This window comes from Lacerta agilis, chromosome 4 (genome assembly GCF_009819535.1).
Source record: "Lacerta agilis isolate rLacAgi1 chromosome 4, rLacAgi1.pri, whole genome shotgun sequence".
Classification (NCBI taxonomy): Eukaryota; Metazoa; Chordata; class Lepidosauria; order Squamata; family Lacertidae; genus Lacerta; species Lacerta agilis.
Window position 1 is genome coordinate 62,787,864 of NC_046315.1, and position 21,176 is coordinate 62,809,039.

General features: G+C 41.0%; 1 protein-coding gene across 5 annotated transcripts in view; it reads left to right on the forward strand.

Annotated features, from left to right (window-relative positions):
- MAP3K15 (mitogen-activated protein kinase kinase kinase 15) overlaps window positions 1-21,176 on the forward strand; it is a 69,371-nt gene that overhangs the window by 10,036 nt on the left and 38,159 nt on the right. For 3 of the 5 annotated variants that reach the window (XM_033147298.1, XM_033147300.1, XM_033147301.1), the window contains exons 2-4: window positions 8,993-9,132; window positions 10,364-10,387; window positions 17,914-17,991. In XM_033147298.1, coding sequence (XP_033003189.1) covers window positions 8,993-9,132; window positions 10,364-10,387; window positions 17,914-17,991 — 242 coding nt within the window. The remainder of the gene's footprint in view (window positions 1-8,992; window positions 9,133-10,363; window positions 10,388-17,913; window positions 17,992-21,176) is intronic. The other 2 variants (XM_033147299.1, XM_033147302.1) reach the window with 1 other exon arrangement.

Below are 21,176 nucleotides of genomic sequence, written 5' to 3' on the forward strand. Positions count from 1 at the left end.
GTGCTCATCAACTTGGGGGGGGCAGCCCCTTCAAATATTTTATTAGGGGAGGGGGCGAAGTGAACTCGGCCCCTAGGAGTTGGCACCTATGGGCACTGACGATCACATGTTCCTGTATCAGGTTGTGTGTGTATGCAAATATTTAGAAAGCTTCTATTTAAATATATTTCCGGCCTGTGAAGCCTCCTGCTGTCAAGAAGGCTATTTGCAATGAAGAGGAGGTTGGCATGCATGCTTAACGCGCTGCTTTCTCCCCGTAAACCGTCTAGGTGCAAGATAAAGTGCATCGTTGCGGTAAACGGGTGGGGAGGGAATCTAAGTATCTCCTTTCCTCACTGTTCCAAATAACACCCCCCCCCCCTGCAGTTTAGCAGCAGTGAAGAAGGTTGTCGGGGTTTACTTTCACGTGTAACCTCATGTTGTGGGGAAAATGCATGATGTACATGCACGGTGGCAATAAGCCTTGTATTTGTTAACATCTTCCAAGACAGTGCATATTGCAAACAAGTTACATGGCCAAGTCCTGAAACTAGCAGGGAAGTACTGAATAGGAAGGAAGTGACAGGGAAATGCTCATTTGCTGTCCTTGAGCAATAGATATTTCAGTCTCAGTTTGTGCAAATAGAATGGCAGTGGCTAAGCAGGGTTGTGAGGATATACAGTAGGGAAGAAGCCCTGCAAAGAGCTTTCTGCAGCTGAAGAAGCACCATAAGCAAAGTTTAATGGAAGACCAGGATAATCAGCGATCATATTTAAAAATGTGTAGTGAAAGCACAATACAGGGGCAATTGTAGGGGCCATAGTCATCTCTGTTTTTTGTACCCAGCATCTTGTATTCTAAGCATGGAGGTTTCATTTGGCTTTTATGGATAAATGCCATTGAGAGCTCTCTCTTCCATGAGTGTGTTTAAAGAAGGGATGCTACGGACAGGGAGAGAGAGTTTATTCTTGGAATCTTACAAGAAGAATTATGCATTTGTAAAGACAGTATGAAGATTACCCCTAAATATTCTGTAGAATCCATTTGTTACTATGAACCAGATCCTGCCACCTTGTAATAAATCACTACGTGGCTTCGCTTACCTCCCTTCTAAGGACCTTATTTTCTTTTTTTATTATCTTTTCATTCTGGGATAAGGCGAGAGGTTGTGCTCTGTCTGTTAGCATACTGAACTAGAAGGCTTTATAACTAGGCAGATAAAGAGGTGGAAGAATAGCTTTTTCCAGTTAGCATTTGGATGAAGGACGGGGGGGGGGGGGGAGAGTAGAGAAACTTTCCTGTTACTCAGCTGCCAGCTCCATGCTATTGTAATAAGGTAAAGGTCTCCTGGACTGTTAAGTCCACTCAAAGGCGACTATGGGGTGCGGTGCTCATCTCGCTTCAGGTCAAGGGAGCCAGTGTTTGTCCACAAACAGCTTTCCGGGGCATGAGTAAACTGCTTCTGGCACAATGGGACACCATGACAAGTGCCAGAGTACACGGAAATGTGGTACCTATTTCTCTACTTGCATTGGTGTGCTTTCAAACTGCTAGGCTGGCAAAAGCTGGGACAAAGCGACAGGAACTCACCACTACTGGCAAGCCCAAGAGACTCAGTGGTTTAGACCACCCGTGTCCCTTGCTATTGTATTAGCAGTGATGGTGTGAGTATCTTCAGTTTAGGACTGAGAAAAGAGAGCTCCCCCCCCCATTTTCTCTGCTCCATTGTCCTTTACCTATGCCACTCTCAACAGGGCTGATCCTATTGTTGTTCTACTAACTCATTTGTTCTTTGCATTTGCTCAGCATAGTGATGTTATTCTTTAACAATAAAGGTGAAATGCATTCTGTTCCTTAATCACGGATACTTTCTTTTGGGTTTTAATCAAAATGCAAACCAACACCAGGTTCTGTTGTTAAGCACAAGTGTGTATTATGGGCCAACTTTCTGCCCTGCTTAATACTTGGAACACCTTTTAGATAACAATATCTGCATGATATTGTTATATGCCAGAAAGTTTGGAAAACTCAGCAGTGGCCAGAGGATTGGAGAAGATCAGTATACATCCCAATCCCAAAGAAGGGCAGTGCCAAAGAATGCTCCAACTACCACACAATTGCACACATTTCACACGCTAGCAAGGTTATGCTTAAAATTCTACAAGGCAGGCTTAAGCAGTATGTGGACCGAGAACTCCCAGAAGTGCAAGCTGGATTTCGAAGGGGCAGAGGAACCAGAGACCAAATTGCAAACATGCGCTGGATTATGGAGAAAGCTAGAGAGTTCCAGAAAAACATTTACTTCTGCTTCATTGACTACACAAAAGCATTTGACTGTGTCGACCACAGCAAACTATGGCAAGTGCTTAAAGAAATGGGAGTGCCTGATCACCTCATCCGTCTCCTGAGAAATCTCTATGGGGGACAAGAAGCTACAGTTAGAACTGGATATGGAATAACTGATTGGTTCAAAATTGGGCAAGGAGTACAACAAGGCTGTATATTGTCTCCCTGCTTATTTAACTTATATGCAGAATTCATCATGCGAAAGGCTGGGCTGGATGAATCCCAAACCGGAATTAAGATTGCCGGAAAAAAATATCAACAACCTCAGATATGCTGATGATACAACCTTAATGGCAGAAAGTGAGGAGGAATTAAAGAACCTTTTAATGGGGGTGAAAGAGGAGAGCGCAAAATATGGTCTGAAGCTCAACATCAAAAAAACTAAGATCATGGCCACTGGTCCCATCACCTCCTGGCAAATAGAAGGGGAAGAAATGGAGGCAGTGAGAGATTTCACTTTCTTGGGTTCCATGATCACTGCAGATGGTGACAGCAGTCACGAAATTAGAAGACGCCTGCTTCTTGGGAGAAAAGCAATGACAAACCTAGACAGCATCTTAAAAAGCAGAGACATCACCTTGCCGACAAAGGTCCGTATAGTTAAAGCTATGGTTTTCCCAGTAGTAATGTACGGAAGTGAGAGCTGGACCATAAAGAAGGCTGATCGCCGAAGAATTGATGCTTTTGAATTATGGTGCTGGAGGAGACTCTTGAGAGTCCCATGGACTGCAAGAAGATCAAACCTATCCATTCTTAAATAAATCAGCCCTGAGTGCTCACTAGAAGGACAGATCCTGAAGTTGAGGCTCCAGTACTTTGGCCACCTCATGAGAAGAGAAGACTCCCTAGAAAAGACCCTGATGTTGGGAAAGAAGGAGGGCACAAGGAGAAGGGGACGACAGAGGATGAGATGGTTGGACAGTGTTCTCGAAGCTACTAACATGAGTTTGGCCAAACTGCGAGAGGCAGTGAAGGATAGGTGTGCCTGGCGTGCTCTGGGCCATGGGGTCACGAAGAGTCGGACACGACTGAACGACTGAACAACAACAACATCTGCATGACTGGATGATGCAGATAGTTTATTTAAAGCATACTTTAGTTCAGTTGAAAATTATTTTGTGGGAAATGAATTGGTTTAGAATATGATAATCAGATTTTTATTCATATTTAAAGCTACATTGGACTCCAAATTATTACAGTGGTACCTCTGGTTACGTACTTAATTTGTTCCGGAGGTCCGTTCTTAACCTGAAGCACCACTTTAGCTAATGGGGCCTCCCGCTGCCACTGTGCCGCCAGAGCACAATTTCTGTTCTTATCCTGAAGCAAAGTTCTTAACCTGAAGCGTTATTTCTGGGATAGTGGAGTCTGTAACCTGAAGCGTATGTAACCCGAGGTACCACTGTATACCTGCCTCTTTTGATAAGTTTTTATCAAAGTCTACACATGTAACTGAAAAATCAGCCCAGTTAATGGAGCTTCACATAATAAACTGCATTTCATTTACTGTCCTTATATGACTAATGCTGCAGACTTGTGGACTTTTACCTAGAAGTAAGTCCCGTTGGATACAATAGGATTTGCTTTTGAGTAAACATGTGTAAGCTTGTGCTGCCAATTTGTTTAAAAACCTGAAAGGAGAAGGGAAAAAATGAAGTTGGCAAAGCACCATGCAAAATTAATTACTACAGTTGTTTCAGAACATTCATCAAATCTACAGGTTGAAAGAAAGTCAATACCTTGCTCAGCTTATCTGTGGATAGATGCATCTCTTTATTATTTTACACACTTGCAAATAATAATAATAATATTTGACCCTGACATTTCAGCTATGAAAGAAATTAAGCCAAAAAAAAAAGAATTGCAGAGAGTTTAATTGTTCTCAAGTTCCAGGTCATCTTAACTTTCCTATATTTAAAAAGTACATAAAGTGAAATAACAGTCAATGGCTTAAGGTTTTTGGGTTGTTGTTTTTTAAATGAGGTGACACTGATTCAAAGAGATGGAAGGAACATACTTTTCTTGTGGTTAAAATATCATTTGCATTTAGAATCCAAGTACAGGGGCAGAGGCAAATGATTTATTCATTTAGCTTTTACATACTATTGCCTAGCCTGTAATAGTTATATTTCCAGTGGTTAAAACCCTGCTTACATATGCATGCTTTGTTTTGCAGAGCATTTAAAGCAGAGCTGGAGAGCCACAGCTTCCCTACCCCTGCCTTAAAGCAATTTAAATCACAGTCGTGGAAAATTGCTATAAAAAATCCAAACTTCTATGGGCTTATCTTTTGCTTCCTCATAACTTTTAATTAAGTGCTGGTTCGTACATGGAAATTTTCAAGCATTGTGTTACTAGCACTTCACACAACTTTTATTTATTTATTAAAGAGTTTTTCATTGGCCATATTAATTTATGGGTCTTTACAGATAACAAGTATGGTGACAGATTCCAACAGTGGAGACTTGGCCACTCCTCACCCATTATGAAGCTGCTACAATTACATATAGTAGAAATTGAGATAAGTAAGACTTGAGTTGCAGGGGTAACAGTGAAGATTGTGAAATGACATTGGGATATTGACACAGGTTTCCCCAACCCTGTTCTAGAATGAATGCCTTATCTGATTGACTGCATAATGTTCTTGTATGATGAGAGGAAATAATTTGTTTCAATCTATCCCTTAGAAAAGCGAAGAAGTAGTTTGAGACAGCGGCAGAGCAAGCCGATCAGGCACCTGGGGCTGGGGCCAGCCGCCCACAGGGCGGGGCCAGCCAGGACAGGACGCTCCATGGGGCCTCCGAGGAGTCTGCCTGCCTCTTCCCACTAAGCCTCCCTACAGCTGAGGGGGAGGCAGCAGGCAGACTGTTTGGGGCAGCATGGAGCCTGCAGGCGCCCAAGCCACCGCATCACTCCCAGGAGAGACGCGTGGCTCAGGTGTGCTGCAGGCCCCGCGGAACGCGGTGAGTGCCGCCCGGCATTTGGTCACCCCCCTCAGTGGTGACACCCCAGGCTGCCTGCCCCTACCACACCCCCTTCCTCCACCCCTGGTTTGAGATACATTATATGTTTTTGTTGACAAGTCATCCTGTATAGAGCCAACACTTTGTTAGTTTTGGTGTAGCTATTTTAATTATCGAAAGAGAAAGCTTCAGGCAAATTTTATTTTGGGTTTTAATGTGATATAAGGTAGCTGTCTAAAGGTAAGATTGTAAATTGGCATGTTACCTTTTCATCTTGGCAGTGTGGATAAGCTTTTGGTTGTACAGTATCTGATTTCATTGTGTAGTTACAACATATCCAGGAATAAAGATATTACTTTCTTAACTCATGCTTTCCGGGGTGGCAGGGGCGGCGGGGGGGTTGGTCTTCATAGAAAAATAATGTATAGAGCCAGATTAGGTTTAGGATGATTAATAGGAATTACAGATCAAAGAATATTTGCAGTAGCAAGGTTGCTATGTAAATCCTGGGTAAATAATTGATTAAGTTGCAATAGAACTGATATATTATATTGAGGTAATACTGTTATGCAAGTTAATACATACTGAATGTTTGATTAAGCATATTTTTAATGCATAATATTATGCTTATTATTCAAACCAGGGACTATGTGATTCATAGTTCAGTCTCTTTCCTACTTTGCTACAACACCTTTTTCTTTGTTTGGGGGGGGGGAAGCATAGTTTATTAGCCCAAGACATCTGAACCAGGCCAGTGTGGGACATTCTCCCAAGGCCAAAGGCCAGTTTAAGAGTTAAGCACGGGTAGAAGCCATTTTAGGGTAGCTGCTTGATCTTTTGTTTTGTAGGGATCGGGGAAAGGCTGTCGGAATTTTTATTTATCAACAGCTTCAAAAAATGAAAAGGAAGGTACTTGATTTGATTTGACAATGTTTACAGTATATGTCTATTGCCAAACTAATATTTTTACTGTAGCACATTTGACCTGAGTAGGCCAAAATACTAAAATAAGAACATCTGTCACTTGATCAGATCAGATTCAGACTTCATCCCACTGAAATTAACTTCAATTGTTTGGAGTAAATAGTAATTGTTTTTTAAATATTTTAAATAATGATTTTAAAATATGCTGCCATTATGTAGTAATTGAAACAAATTGTCTGAGGAGCAGATGCAATTCATTTGATACCTGAATGTAGAAAATAAGCAGCATTACTATTTTTAGCAAGTGATGAGTGTTCCAGGAGAATGATGATAGATGGAGTGTTTGGGTACAATTGTAACTCTACACCATAGTCTTGGGATATATTTAGGAAATGCACTGTTTGATTATGCCTGTTACTTCACGCAGGCTCAATTCACTTTATATGCCTTTGCAGAATCATATATAAGCTTGGTTCACAATGTGAGCCAAGCTATAATTTGTTTAAATGAACTGTGTTGTGGGAATAAACAACTTGGGTTTTTATTATAATTTGCAGAGAAACCTTCTTAAAACAACAACTAGTGTTAAGGTAATGGATTGCACACACTTGTTTTACTCTGATGATAGAAGGTTCTTTGATCCAGCAGAAGCTTCCACGAATGGAAATTGTGCAGGAGGTGATTTCTTCTGATTCCCCCTTTCATCCTACAGTCTCCTGCACCACCTCCCAGGATCCCCCAAGCCTGTAGAGCAGATGGTGACCAGGGGGGAATTGGCAAGAATAACTCCTCACCACCACCACTTCTTTCCCTCAGAAAAGATTTGCTTCTCTACCTTCGTTGTGTGCTCGGTGTCTCATCCAGTGGAGCTTTATAGGGGTTATGGAGGTATTTTGAAACAAAATAGAAAATTCTTTTAAGTAGCACCTTAGAGACCAACTGTGTTTGTTCTTGGTATGAGCTTTCGTGTGCATGCACACTTCTTCAGATACCATGCACACAAAAGCTCATACCAAGAACAAACACAGTTGGTCTCTAAGGTGCTACTTAAAAGAATTTTCTATTTTGTTTCGACTATGGCAGACCAACACAGCTACCCACCTGTAACTGGAGGTATTTTGCACACTGGTACCTTCTTATAGCTTGTTGCGACTTATTTGCAAGGATATAAACAACTTGCATCTATAAGGTTCTAGACACTGCTACTGTATCAGGTCAGTTTCTGGAGGCTGTGTTAGTGGATGAGTTTCAGTTGATAAGCCTCAAGTATATGGACAAGATGCTAGACAGGAGCAGGTTGCTACTTGTGTTCTTGCCCAGGAGACTGCCAGCTGGGCCAAGGAGATGATGACTACCTTTCTGAGAGGGAGTGGTGCCAGGTCTCCTGAAAGAGGCATCAGGGAGACCAGTCCTTAAGAGACCCTCCTTAGCCTCAGAAGATCTGAATATAGTCCTGTTGCAAATGTCACCTTCCTGGGATGATGTGGCTCATCATCGACCAACTACATGCACTCTTGGATGAGTCAAGCAGAAGAAGAGGGGCTTTGTTCACGTCCCACTTATGGACTGCCTGAAGGTACCTGGCTGGTGACAGTTGGAAACACTATTCTGGCTTATAATAATTAGGTTACTGGGTGAGCTTGTGACACAGATAACATTTCCAGATCACAATACCCATGATGCTATGCCCATTGTTAAATTTTGATTGCTAAATAGTGGCTGTAACTAGTTAATAAGGTCACATATGAAAACTCTCGGTTAAATTATAATGATAATAATATTCATGATAGAACCTATGAAGCCATGTGGTACAGATTCAGATCACAGGTCCACCTAGCCCAGTGTTGTCCCAATTGTCACCAGCTATCCACATTCCTAGCCCTGCTTTGCCAGAGCTGCTTTTTTATCTTCTCATTTGAGATATCTGATATATTCTGGGAACGTTGGCATGCAATGCATGGACTCTATTATGGGGCTGCAGTCCCTCCCATTTATTAGAGATCAGTGTAGGTAAATGGTCTTCACACACTACCTCATATGAACTATTTGGCTAGCAGGATGGTATTTGTTTCGTACGAAATTGCAAGGTGAAAAATAAACTCTGTTTCAATAAACTACCGGTATGTATGGGTCATCAGCTGTGCTGCATTGTACAGTGGCCTAATCGATGAACACATTGTGTAAATGCTCTCATCAGGAAAGTGATCTGATTTCATGGCATTCAGTCTCCAGAGCGTACACAGGCACAAACCCTATGCAGACTTATTTTTTTTTACAGCTGTGTCTCCCCCCCCAAAAAAAATATAAATGAATAAAACGCCATACTGACAATCATTTCCGTTTCCTTGGCAATTTTTATTTTTGGGTGTGGCTCTGATCAAATGTGATAAGATGTAAGTATAAGTCATTGCCAGTTTGGAGGGATTGGCTATGTGACATTATAGTGTTATGATGCTTGCAAAGTGATCCCTAACAGACTAGGGCAAGTGGTGCCCTCAAAATATTGTGATCTCTATGAAAACAATGCACTTACGGTAAGTTAGTCATATCCATTAATTTCAGTGGGTCTAGTGTGGGTAGAACTAACATTGGATACTACCCTACAACTTCTGCTTGTAAGTTATGAGGTGAATCAGTTAGGGAAAGAATGCAGTTTTGAAAGGAAAAATCTAGCATTTCCAACATAGTTTATAAGGAAAGATGAGCTGGTTCAGGAGATAGGCCCGTTAGTTTATTCCACCACCACCCCTTCTAGCCTTATCAAATTTTCTTATTACAGATGTTGCGGTAGTGGATATGAGTGACGTTTCCAGACAACCATCCCTATTCTACCACCTTGGAGTACGTGAAAGCTTTGATATGGCCAATAATGTTATACTCTATCATGACACTGATGCTGATACTTCTCAGTCACTGAAGGTACAGTGCCATTTATTGTGAATCCTTAATTATGTTGACGATACGTTTGTTCCTGTCATGGTATGAATAAATGATTTGGCTGAAAAGCCCTGTTTAATTCCACTGGGCTATTACCAAGCATCACAATAAAGTTATAAATGTGTGCATTTATACACTAAAGTCTAGGATAAACAGAACGTTCAGGTTAGAAGAGTTAAGTTTCTTATGAATTAATTCTCACATAAGACCCATGGAAATAAGGTCCTTCATATGGCTTGGAAGTAGTACTGTTCACTCTAGCTCAAAAATATATAGAAAAATCAGAGAGGTGTTCCTATGGTACGTTCAGATTTATTGTTATACCCAGACAGCCAATGACTAGAACTAAAACAACAAGGGGAAATATGGATGCTTGGAGCTTTAGAGTTTCAGCTTATTACAAAATGATTGTACTCTGTCATTTGGAACATACTTACTGCTTACGTAGTGCTTAAGGTGGGAGCCTTAACTTAGATTTATCATACTTTTGGGTTTACAAGTGAATTTTAAAGAGCCTTAATTCTTCTCTTCTATGGAAGAAATTTTGACCCTAGTATTTCCATGTTTTTGGAAGGGAAAATGACTCACACTTTCCATGGAAATAGACCAATGTTGATTTGATTACTAACCCAAAATAGGATCATTGCGCTTTCCTTTATCAAGTGATTGGATAAGCTATACCTGTTGAATTCTGCCTGGTCAACTATTGCTACACTCTAGGCTATTTATTTTACAATGCACATAGGTGCACTGTGTCACTTAAAACAATTCTGTATTGGGCAGAAATTCATTAGTCATATAAAGAGCGTGTGACTAGGAAAGTTTAATTTGTTTAATGTCTGCCTGTCTAAATATTTATTACTCTTAATTCATTTCTGCCTGAATAGTTTACTAATTTTTTATTCCTAACAAAGTCAGGATGGTTTGTTTTCTCAGCAGGAAATGAACTAGGTATTGAACAGAAGCATTCCAAAATACCAGAGAAAGCGGATGCAAGATGCCCAAGTAGAATATATATATATATTAATCTGCATATGCAATAGAGTTATGGTCCCAAATTGTGTTTCTAAAAACACAGCCCAGCCTTATGCTTCCTTTTCCAAAAGCATTTCAACCTCCAAAAATACAATTTAAAGGTATGAGTTTTGCAAACATGGCACAAACATTCATAGTTTACACTTTATAAAGTTGCATTTTTTCCATTCTTTTCCAGGACATGGTGTCTCAGAAAAATACAGTAAGTATTTAAGATCCCGTGTTTTAAAACTTAAGTTGGGAGTACCATAGAAGTGTTTATTTTAAAGGAAATCTGTGTGGAGGAGCTGCATAACTTCAAGTGTGTGTGTGTGTGTGCGCGCGCGCCAAGTATGCAGTTGCTCATACAAATCATATTCTGCACACAGTTTAATTATACCTGCTGCTTTTTAGGCCAGTGGTTTAAACAAGCCTACTTTACCATAGGATTGGAAGCCTATTTAATATAAAAGAAGACTAATTTCTTCTCATCAGGTTGTACCCAATGCCAGTGAGGGTCCACTGCCACAACAAGACTTCAATTTCCTCTCCACGCCCCTCTCCCACCCCAAATATGCTCTGGAGAGTTACCCAGAGAGTGGCCTGGAGAGAAAAAAGAAGTCCCATTGCATTCAGGGAAGTCCATTCTGCCAGTACAACTGCATTGTTGGATGCAGCCCATTGAGAATATATTGTCAAGTTAGTTGTGTTTCAGAAAGTGGTTTTCATTTTTGTCACGATTTAAAGTGTCTGAAAATCTAGTGGAAAATCAGTTGTAAGAAATGAGAGAGAATGTTAAGTACCGGTACTTAGATCCAGATAATCTGTGGGTGTGATTATTATTCTCCAATGATACCGGTACGTTTTAGACTCTAAAGGAAACAAAATAAAGTGGAGATAGTATTAGCTTTTGATTATTTTTTCTTAATGAGACTATCGGGCCAGGGAAGACACACCAAACTAGAGTCTCAAAATGAACTAAACAAAAGTAATTATTTAGTCATACTGTGGCTTTCTCCCCACTCTTGTGCCCTCCATAAGTTTTGTAGTACAGCAGCCATCACCCACAGCTTGGCATGGACGATGCTCAGAGATGCTAGGAGTCATAATTCAGCTACTGTAGGGCACTAGGGTGGGGCAAGCTGCTCTGAGCTATTTGTGTTCTTCAAACTTATCAAGTTTTATCAGACACCCATATTGGTACTTTATTTTGGAAACCCTGATATATTTCAGATGTTTCAGATGTTTAGCCCTAAACCCCTGGTTAATGTCCCCTGCTTTTTGCAGCTGTTTTGAGGCTGGGAGCATGAGTTGAAGGTTAAAATTGGGGAGTCTCCTCTGCTTGAGTTTTAATCAGAACTGGAAAAGAATTCAGTGGCTTCAAAATCTTGCCTTTCTTTCTGCAGTGTTCCTTGCTGAGCTCCTGAAACTCAGTTATGGGCCTGACCCCCTCATGAACTTATGTGCTCACCTAAACTGCCTTCAGGGCTTCAGATCCAGATTAGATATATACTGTGGAACAGCCATGCCTTCGAGGTTTCAGATTCAGACTAGATACACCATGGAAATATGATTCTTTTCCCTCATGGAACCCCAAAACAAATGCAAATGCATGTTGGTTAGCTATTTGTGTGTTTTATAAAAGTAGATCATTGCATAGCATTTGACTGAAAAAACACTGCAACAGCTTTAAGCTTAATACTGAAAATTTGATGGAGGTGATGACTCATCACCTACAACAAACAGCAAAGGAATAATGTAAATTATATTTCCCCTTTGCTCTTTATATAATGGTTACCTTCTTGACTTTTGAAGATGGATTGAGTTATAAAAGTAAATGGAGCCTGTAAATATCATAAAGACAGAGTAAGGAAAATGAGTCACGTGCGATAGTGAAACAGAGCAGCCTTTTAAAAATCTGTCAACGGTCAGACCCCTTTGCTAATATTAAAATGCTACTTTCTCATATTCTTTTGGTAAATTCCTCAGCCACCAAGTACTCATAACATAGAGGCTGTACATTTTGTGGCGAGTGCATATAAATATATTCAACAAATATATCACAGTAGTTAACATACTGGAGGCAGTTGAAGGGGACTTATGGTATACAAACTAATACATATAAAATGTTATTGTTACATGTTGAGCTTGTAGGTCTTTATATGATGAGTTGAGCCATGAGTCACATCACCCACAATATATGTGTGTAGAGGAGGGAGTGGGGAGTCATTCTGGTCCCTGCAATCACACCTAGTTATAAGATTTCAGAATCATTTATTCGAAACACATCTCTTTTTTGAATGAAACATTCTGCTCCCACTAGAAGTATCACATTGGGGAAATGTAGGGAGCAGAAAATTTCATTGATTTTGAAAACAGAGTTGAAATCTTACAAGTTGGTCTGCTTACAGTTTTGGGGGGGAACAGGAAGGCCACACACATATGTGGAATATGAGGTGCCTGTGACTCAATCAATTCCTGTTTCATAGTTAATAAAAGTAGATATCAGTATTGCCCCAAAACTAAAGTAAAACTGGAGACAAAAATATGAGCTGGATCAAGCTGTACCTCACTTGTGGGAGTGTCAGTGAATAAATTTCCCTTCACGATTGAGGTCTACCCTTCTGCTCTGTTGTAGAATTATGATGGAATTTTCTTCTAACTCTAGCCAAATATTTCTGCCTTTGTGTTTGTGTCTTGTTCGAGTTTCATATATTTTGTATGTAACTTTTTGCTTTTATTTTGTTCGCTCCTCTTCAGTTTTGCAGCATCCTGTTGCTCAAGAGTTATGTGGGTTAACAGAGGGCTGGTTCAGGGAACCATGTGTGTTGCCTGGGCACATATTATTTGAAGTGGCTAATGAGGCTCAGGTTTCTCAGTTCCTGCTCTAACAGGGCCGGTGACAGGGGTTGGCATCACTGGGCCCTTACCAAGGCTTATGCTTAAATAAGAAGACCCACTGTCATTCCCAGGAACCTCCAGGGCCAGGTGATTCTCCTCCTTCACTTGCCTGCTTCAAACAAGCATACAGTGAGAGAAGGAGAATGTTGCTTTGTCCCTTTTGTCTGGGAGGTGGGGGGTAGTGTGGATTGGAACTAGAGTGGGGAGCAAGCAAATGGGCAGGAGTAGTAATGGTGAGCCCCCCCCAAAAAAAACACCTACCACAGAGACAAAGTAACTGCACCCCTGTTATGTGTATCAGTTGACTGGGGTTGACAGTCTGAGCTACCTCACAGGGTTATTGTGAGAATAAAGTTGAAGTATATTGTCCTAGTAAGAAGCCTAGTAAGAAGGGTAGGATAAAGTAGAAGAACATTATAGACATAACTGATTCCTAGAAAGGGACAGATTGGCATAAGGCTCAATGGAGCATCCTTGCTCTTCGTCCTATTTGCATGTGACCATATCACGCTGTCAATTTGACATAGTGAGAAGTCTGTGCATGTTTGTTCACTCTCTTCTAGATGCCATTTTTCACACAGTGTTGCCAGCCTGCAAGTTACTCCAGGCTTTAGGGATTTATGGGCTGGAATACTGGAGAAGAAATTGCTGGCTTAGAGGAGTATAAGGAAGCACATACAAAACTTTCAGTCTGTGGCTGTACTATGAATTCTGAGAACTGTAGTTTACCCCTCACAGAGCTACAGTGAGCAAACTGCAGTTCTTGTATTTTGAGGGGTCTATGTGCAGTGTACTTCAAATGTACGGTGTGTACACAGTCTCAGTCATTACTCTACATGGTTCTGCATGTGTGCTGAGGACTGGCCAGGCAGGAGGAGGGGTTCGATTTAAATCGTTTCCCCCTCTTTCATGTGAAACAAATATCAAGTGACTTTGCCCAATGGCTGCCATACTTAACACTGACAACTGATGTGGTCAAAACACTTGCTTTTTTTATTTTTATTTGGGCAAGTCACAAAGCCACCTTTAGCCTGTTTACTCAGGCACCATGAATGGAAGCAGTTGTGTAATTTCCAGTTATGCAGTTAGAACTCTGCATGTATCAGGTTTCTGCGAGGTACTACTTGGATGTTGGTTTCCAGAAGGTGATGCATGGCCCCATGGAACCTTCAGTGTGAATGGGCTGGACCATTGTCTTGTCTCAGTAATGGACTTGATGTGAGACAATAAACTGAAGCTCAACTCAGATAAGACTGAGGCTCTGATAGTGGGTTGTTCCTTTGACCAGATGGATGGGAGGTTGCATGCTCTTGATGGGGTAACGCTCCCTCTGAAGGAGTTGGAATGCAGGTTCTTCTGGATCAATTGCTGTCTCTTGAGGCTCAGGTAGCCTCAGTGGCACAGAATGCCTTCCATCAGCTTTGCGCTTATCTGGACAGGGATAGCCTAACTACTGTTGTCTATGCTCTAGGTTATATTACTGCATTATGTTATTTGTTGGGCTGCTTCTGAAGATGGTTCAGAACCTTTAGCTTGTGAAGAATTCAGCTGCTGGGTTGCTCACTGGGATAAGACAGTTTGAGCCTATCATGCCAATCTAACCGGACTGTACTGACTGCTAGTTAGTTTTTGAGCTTAATTCAAAGTGCTGGTTCTGACCTATAAAGCTTTAAACAGCTGAGGACCGCAATACCTCAATGCCCACCCATATGACCCAGACCCTGCCATCATCTTCTGAGACCCTTCTTTGTGTGCTTCCTCCATGAGAAGTCTGTAGGATGGCAACACAAGAATGGACCTTTTCTGCAGCGGCTTCCCACTTGTGGAATGCTCTCCTAAGGGAGGCTCGCCTGGCACCTGCATTACATATATTTCAGCATCAGGCAAAAACATCCATCTTCTCCCAGGCCTTTGGCTAATTAAACAATCTATAGCTTAATTTTTTTTGGAGGGGTGTTATTATTTGTTATTATGGTATGTATTTTTGTAATGCTGTGAGTTTGTGGGCTTCCTGGGCTCCCGTTCTAATTCCTGGGTGCCAGACACTGGATTTAGCATGTTAAAATGCATGCCAAGAGCCAGCTTGGTAATGCACTGCTAAAGATGGGGCATTAGCAAGGAACAAAGGCAGGGAGATGGGCTATCAGCAGAGCAAACACACTGTGCCAGCCAGCAAATGGGTGGAGCCCCCCCCCCACTGTGCTCTGTGTTAGCAGAGATAAAGGCCAGTGGTAGTAGAAGGTTTAAGATTACAGTTTCACCTGATGTGAGCCAGAGAAAAAGAGGTGTCCGTGTGCAAGCAGCGAAAGCTGGAGAGATGGGGATCAGGGCACAATGTGGGCTGAAAGTTTGAATCCTAGGTGGCCGCCTTGGGATAAACAGGACCCTTTTGAAGTGTATTGCTTTGAACCCCTCCATCGTAGGCTCAGGTTGTATATATGTGTAAATAAACCAAACACCATAAAGACACCACAGTCTCTACTGTGCCTCATTCCCAAAGGAAACATGAACCCTTGGTAAGTGCCTGGACCCCTGGAAATCTGGCACACTCAAAGGTCAGGGTGGCATGTAACAGTATATATTTTTGTGGTTTTGAATTGTAAACCACCCTGTAATGCTTGGATGAAGGGTGGTATAGAATTTTAATAAACAGTAACAACAATGCAAATTCATATAATTGCCCAAGTGTGTAAGACTTACAAGCATGTGCAACCTTTGCATTGCATTGAGTTGAGTGAGCCTATGACTTAGCTTTGTGTTAGAATGTCAACACAGAACTGTGCCTTACCGCAACGGGCAAGACAGGAGTTTGGTTCAGGACCATTCTAAACCTAATACAGTTGTACCTTGGAAGTCGAATGGAATCTGTTCCGGAAGTCTGCTTGATTTCCCAAATGTTCAAAAACTAAATTGCGGCTTCTGACTGGCTGCAGAAAGCTCCTGCAGCCAATCAGAAGCCACGGAAGCCCTATCAGATGTTTGAGTTCCAAAAGAATGTTCACACTTCTGGGTTTGTGGCATTCAGGAGCCAAAACGTACAAGTTCCAGGGCGTTCGACAACCAAGGTCCAACCGTACAGGAGATTTCTGTGAATTTTTTTTTTGTCCAGCTGAGCATGATTTTAAGCTACTAGGTATCCCCCAATTGTTCGGTGGGGTGCTTGCTCTTAGTCTTCCTTTAAAAATGAAAGATGGGAAATGTTTTCCTCCCCTTATCTACTCTCTGATAACAATTTGACCAGTCCCACCCCCCACCAGAATGTTTAAATCAGGACTAATATTTTCAGTGAAGGAGGAAATGATTGGAAAATGAAGCTGGGAACATTTGTGTCAGCAGTAGAATGCATCTGTTGGGACATGGCCTTTGAGTTTAGTTGAGTAGTTTTGTAGGTGCTCTGAGTAATAAGGCTCTGGCACCAATTTAAGCCTTACACAAGTGGGAAGACTTAGGTTTCTTTAAACACACACAACACCCTGGGATTTGTCAATTTCTGTTGTTTTAGCAGTAAAATATTATGAGATACAAATGAAAAGAGATGTTATCCTCCTTGACATTACAAAGCAAACAATTAATATTTTGTGTTGCTAATTTACTGCCCCTCTGAGAGTCTTAAATCATGAATTATGAGCTGCTTCTAACATCCGGGAGCTAGGTTCCCAAAACAGAACTGGCCTTGCATGTAACTAAAGGTCGTCATTTTTTATGCCCCTGTATGTGCCCAAAGCTCCTTGGAGAGTTGAACTCTGACTGCCATTTGCAACCAATGATGGTGTATACACAACTCTGCAGAGCCTGTCAAAGCACTTATCTGTGAAATAAATTGCAAATAACTCAGCCTAGTGGAAGTTTCTTCTTTCTCAGAGTGTTACCATGGTGCAGTCATGGTTTTGGAAACAGATTGTGCTCCTTGATTTCTGAGGGGTCAGCATTGTTGTAGAAATATGTAAAATGTATGTCTGTTATTTATGGCAGGTTGCATTATACTTCTCATGACTTCCTTTTGCCTAGATTGGCCAGACTGCTGTATGAAAAGAGAAGCTTGCATAGTGCTTATTAGGAGTAGATAAGGATAAGTTGCCCAAAACCTTAAAATCCAAAAATAAAGTAAAAGCCTGCCATGTTAGAGCAAATGTAACAAGAAACACAAACCCCACAACCAAGAAACAACAGGTTGTTGCAATTTTCCTAAACTAATATGGAATTGAAGAAATTACTCTGACTTTGTGTCAGTTCTGTTGCTTTATTTGACCTGGACAGAAAGTTGGTGTTTTTGTTATGTTGTCTGCTTGTAGCAACGTAAATGGAAAACACTTTTCTCTAAGGGCTGTTTCCCTGAATGTTTTGAGTTGATTGCACCATGGTTTAAGGGTGATGTGAACATGCTTGAATGAGCCTGAGCAAAGCCTTTCGCTCTCATATGTACCCTCTGTTTTCTTCCTGCCATGCAGAAGAAGGACTTCTCCAGCAGTTAGCTATATTCCCACAGATTCTTGGGTTGTCACGTCATAAAAAAGAAGAAGAGATGGTCTTTAAATGATTTCTGGTTAATTAATGAAAGAAGCTCTATAACCCATGGTTTGAAAGTGGCTTGTTTTGAAAGTGACTGATACAACATTGGTATGGTTTCATCTATGGGTTTGTAGCAAGTTGATCTACATCTCTGCAGTTCCACTATAAGTTGCATAAACACTTAAAAGAAAAATGCTGTACTTGATGCATGTGTGTCATATTTTGCTGTTTCCCTCTTTTTAATACATTTTTTTTTCTATTCTGTGTGTCTTTTCTTTAAAATATGCATACTCCTATGATCTCCATTTTTGCATAATGTCTCATTACAATTTGGAGTAGGCTGCAGTTGCCAACCGCAAAGCTTTTCTTCAAGTACAACTACCTCCAGAATATCACAGTGGTGGTATGATGGGCAAAGTATGTATCATTCTATTATTTCCCTGAATGTTCTATAAGTGTGGCTGTGCTCTACTGCTTTTTCTGTTATGCTCTTGAAAGCATTCTTACCCTGATATTTCAAAACAACGTTGAGGGCCCTTCCAGATGTACTTTCTATTGCACATGCATGACTTCCTATGCTTGTGAATCTGTCAGTATGGTCACATACAATCCTGCTTTCAATATTGTTTGTGCCTGCAAAAGGTTTTGGGTGGTCAAACAGCTTCACTTCCAGTCAGTGCGTATCCAGTAGTTTTATGGTGAAATCCCATAACTTTTTATACCACTATGTTGTGGTTTCTTTTTGTCCTGCTTTGGTTGCACTTTAGTTCCTCTGGACAGCAATAATGTAGTAGCATTGGGAAAGCATCACAGAACAAACTAAAGCAGAATAAGTCCACCACTAATGCAGTGTTATTATGTCAAGGGCATGTTGCAGAATATATCCACAATCAAACACCCATCTAGAGGGCCCCTTGGTTATCTCTTTGATTTCAAAATAGTTTGTTGTTTAGTCAGTATTATTTAGTTTACAACTCTGCTCCTCTCTGCTTTCTTACATTAAGCTCCTCGCATGAGAACCTCTGCTACATGACTCCTTCCCACACTGCGTGAGAAGCCAAGGGCCAAGCTAGAGCAAAGCTTCCTCGCCATTCTGATATTGTCCCATCTTCCCCAAATGACATGGGGGAGAGCTACTACCCATGTTACCCAGTGGTAACTGCAGTTCCTCTCATGCTACCAGTGTGTTGTCATATTCTTGTTTAAATGGAAAATACTATAAATGACCAAACTGCAGGAGGCAGTGGAAGACAGAAGTGCCTGGCGTGCTCTGGTCCATGGGGTCACGAAGAGTTGGACATGACTAAACGACTAAACAAAAACAACAACACTAATAACATGCACAATTCTAAAATATAAGTTTGTTGCAGATCGGCTATTTAGATGATATTTTGTTGTTGTTGTTCAGTCATGTCCGACTCTTTGTGACCCCATGGACCAGAGCACACCAGGCACGCCTATCTTTCACTGCCTCCCGCAGTTTTTCAGTTTTACCTAGTATCAAACATATCTTACTCCTTAACGTTACTGATTTAAATTGAAATCCTGAGCATGCTCCCACAGGCAATGCATTTAATAACTTCAAAGTCATTTTAACAAATGGTGTTTGCCCATGCTTTGCATTTATTTCTAATGAATGGTTCCTGCCTTGTCTTTGCTGTGCAGTTATGTTTTTCCTTTATTACACTTTATGTTAATACAGTGGGTAGAACATTTGAATTACGGTGTACCACATTGTAGCTGAACCAGCTACCTTTAGTTTTCCTTCTTGGGAGAACATATTTTCTTGCATCCACATTCTTCTTTTTTCAATGGAAAAGTGACCCTTTGTGCTTGAAGAAAATTATTGTATATTTACTACAACGGAAAAAATACATGAAAGCTTTACATTCTGTTTCCTTTACTTAGGAAAAGTTAGGGGTATTTATATGACTGCATTCTCTTGCATGAACCTGACCAGCTGTTAAGATGGACCTCAAAGGCCCTCTTCCCTGCTGTCCCACCAGCTTCAGTAAGATTGGTGGTGACCAGAGATTTGACCTTCCCAATGTAGTAGCACCCTGTTGATGGAGTCCATTGATTTTCTTTTTGGCCTTGGGTAAAATTTCATTTCCCCATGCTTTTCAATATTACCTCTCAGAGCTGTTTTTAAGCTTCTGATGGACTTTTGGTTGTAGTGCTGTTTTTTTGTGATTACTGTGAGATGCTTTTTCTCTTACCAGGAAGCTTGGGTTAGTGGAGGGACATGGGCAGGGACATTCCTGCCTAGCTTGTAGCCACATGTTCACCAACTAAGAAGAATCAGCCTCAAAGTTAGCTGGCAGTCCAGAGAGGGAGTTGAGGGGGCAAGAGAGAGTTCAGAGGATACAAGTGAGTGCTTTGTGAAAAAAGAGTTTATTCAACAGGGAAAAGCTATAGCCAGTATTGATATACTTATCAATAGAGGTATACAACTAAGTAGATCAACTGTAATTGTTTGAGATAGCCTTGTGCCAGTTTCAGTTCTTAATGTTTTATAACAGAAGCAAGAGAAACCAAGCAAAAAATAAGCCAGTCAATGAACTAGGGACATTGAAGCATGAATAGTTAATGAGTTTTCCAATTCTTTTGCAAAAAGCACTATGACCAGTTTTCCTCTGAGCAAAACTACAAAATTACCTAATGTGTAGTGTTTGCTCCCTGTTATTGATGTGTGTGTGTGTGTGTGTATTATTTCTCCAGTCTCCTTAGATACAGATATCTAAAACTCTTAAGTTTATTGCTATATGGGGTTTAGGAGGTAGAGAAAAGGGGGTACAGCGCTTGAATTATAGAGGTAATGAAATCCATGACTCTAGTATTACCATGATCAGACCCTTGCTTTAAAGGCCTTGGGAAAACAGGGACTCAGAGCTCTTCTGCCTGCTGAACCCACTGTAATCTGAACATGGGAATAATGGTTGTGTTTATTGAGCACACCTGATCCCCCCAAAGCCCACATGTTGCCCTTATTTAGTCCATGTAAATCACAACTGCTTGTGTCCTGAAAATTGTTGGAAGCAATGAGCTGGCAAAAACTTTTCCACATAGGAATTATTTTTTTAAATAAAAGCACCCCTACATGTAATTCACATTTAGCACTGAATTGGGATGGTAATAAGGAATGCTTATGTGCAGATGTGTCCTACTTTTCACTCTTTGGGCTCTATTCACAGGTTTTTAGCATACTCATCATTATAACTGTCATTCATGTCCAGTTTCTTCATTCAGATATTGTATAAGAATGAAAAATAGCTTACCCACAATCTCCCCTCAATATCTTCTTTCTCTTTGTCTGTCTGTCTATCTGTCTGTCTGTCTGTCTGTCTCTCTCTCTCTCTCTCTCTCTCTCTCTCTCTCTCTCTCTCTCTCTCACGGTTTTGATGGCATCCTAATGCTCCCTGAAATTGCAGAATAACATAACTGTGCAAGCTGTAGTTGGTAGGTGTGTTAGAACTGTACAGCCATGATCTTGATAACCATTCTGTGCATTGTGAGGCATGGCTCTTATGGGACTGTAATGCTTTGGCCAGCAGGTTGGGGATTTAGTGCTAAAATGTCAGTGTTTCAAAGGTTCCCTGTGT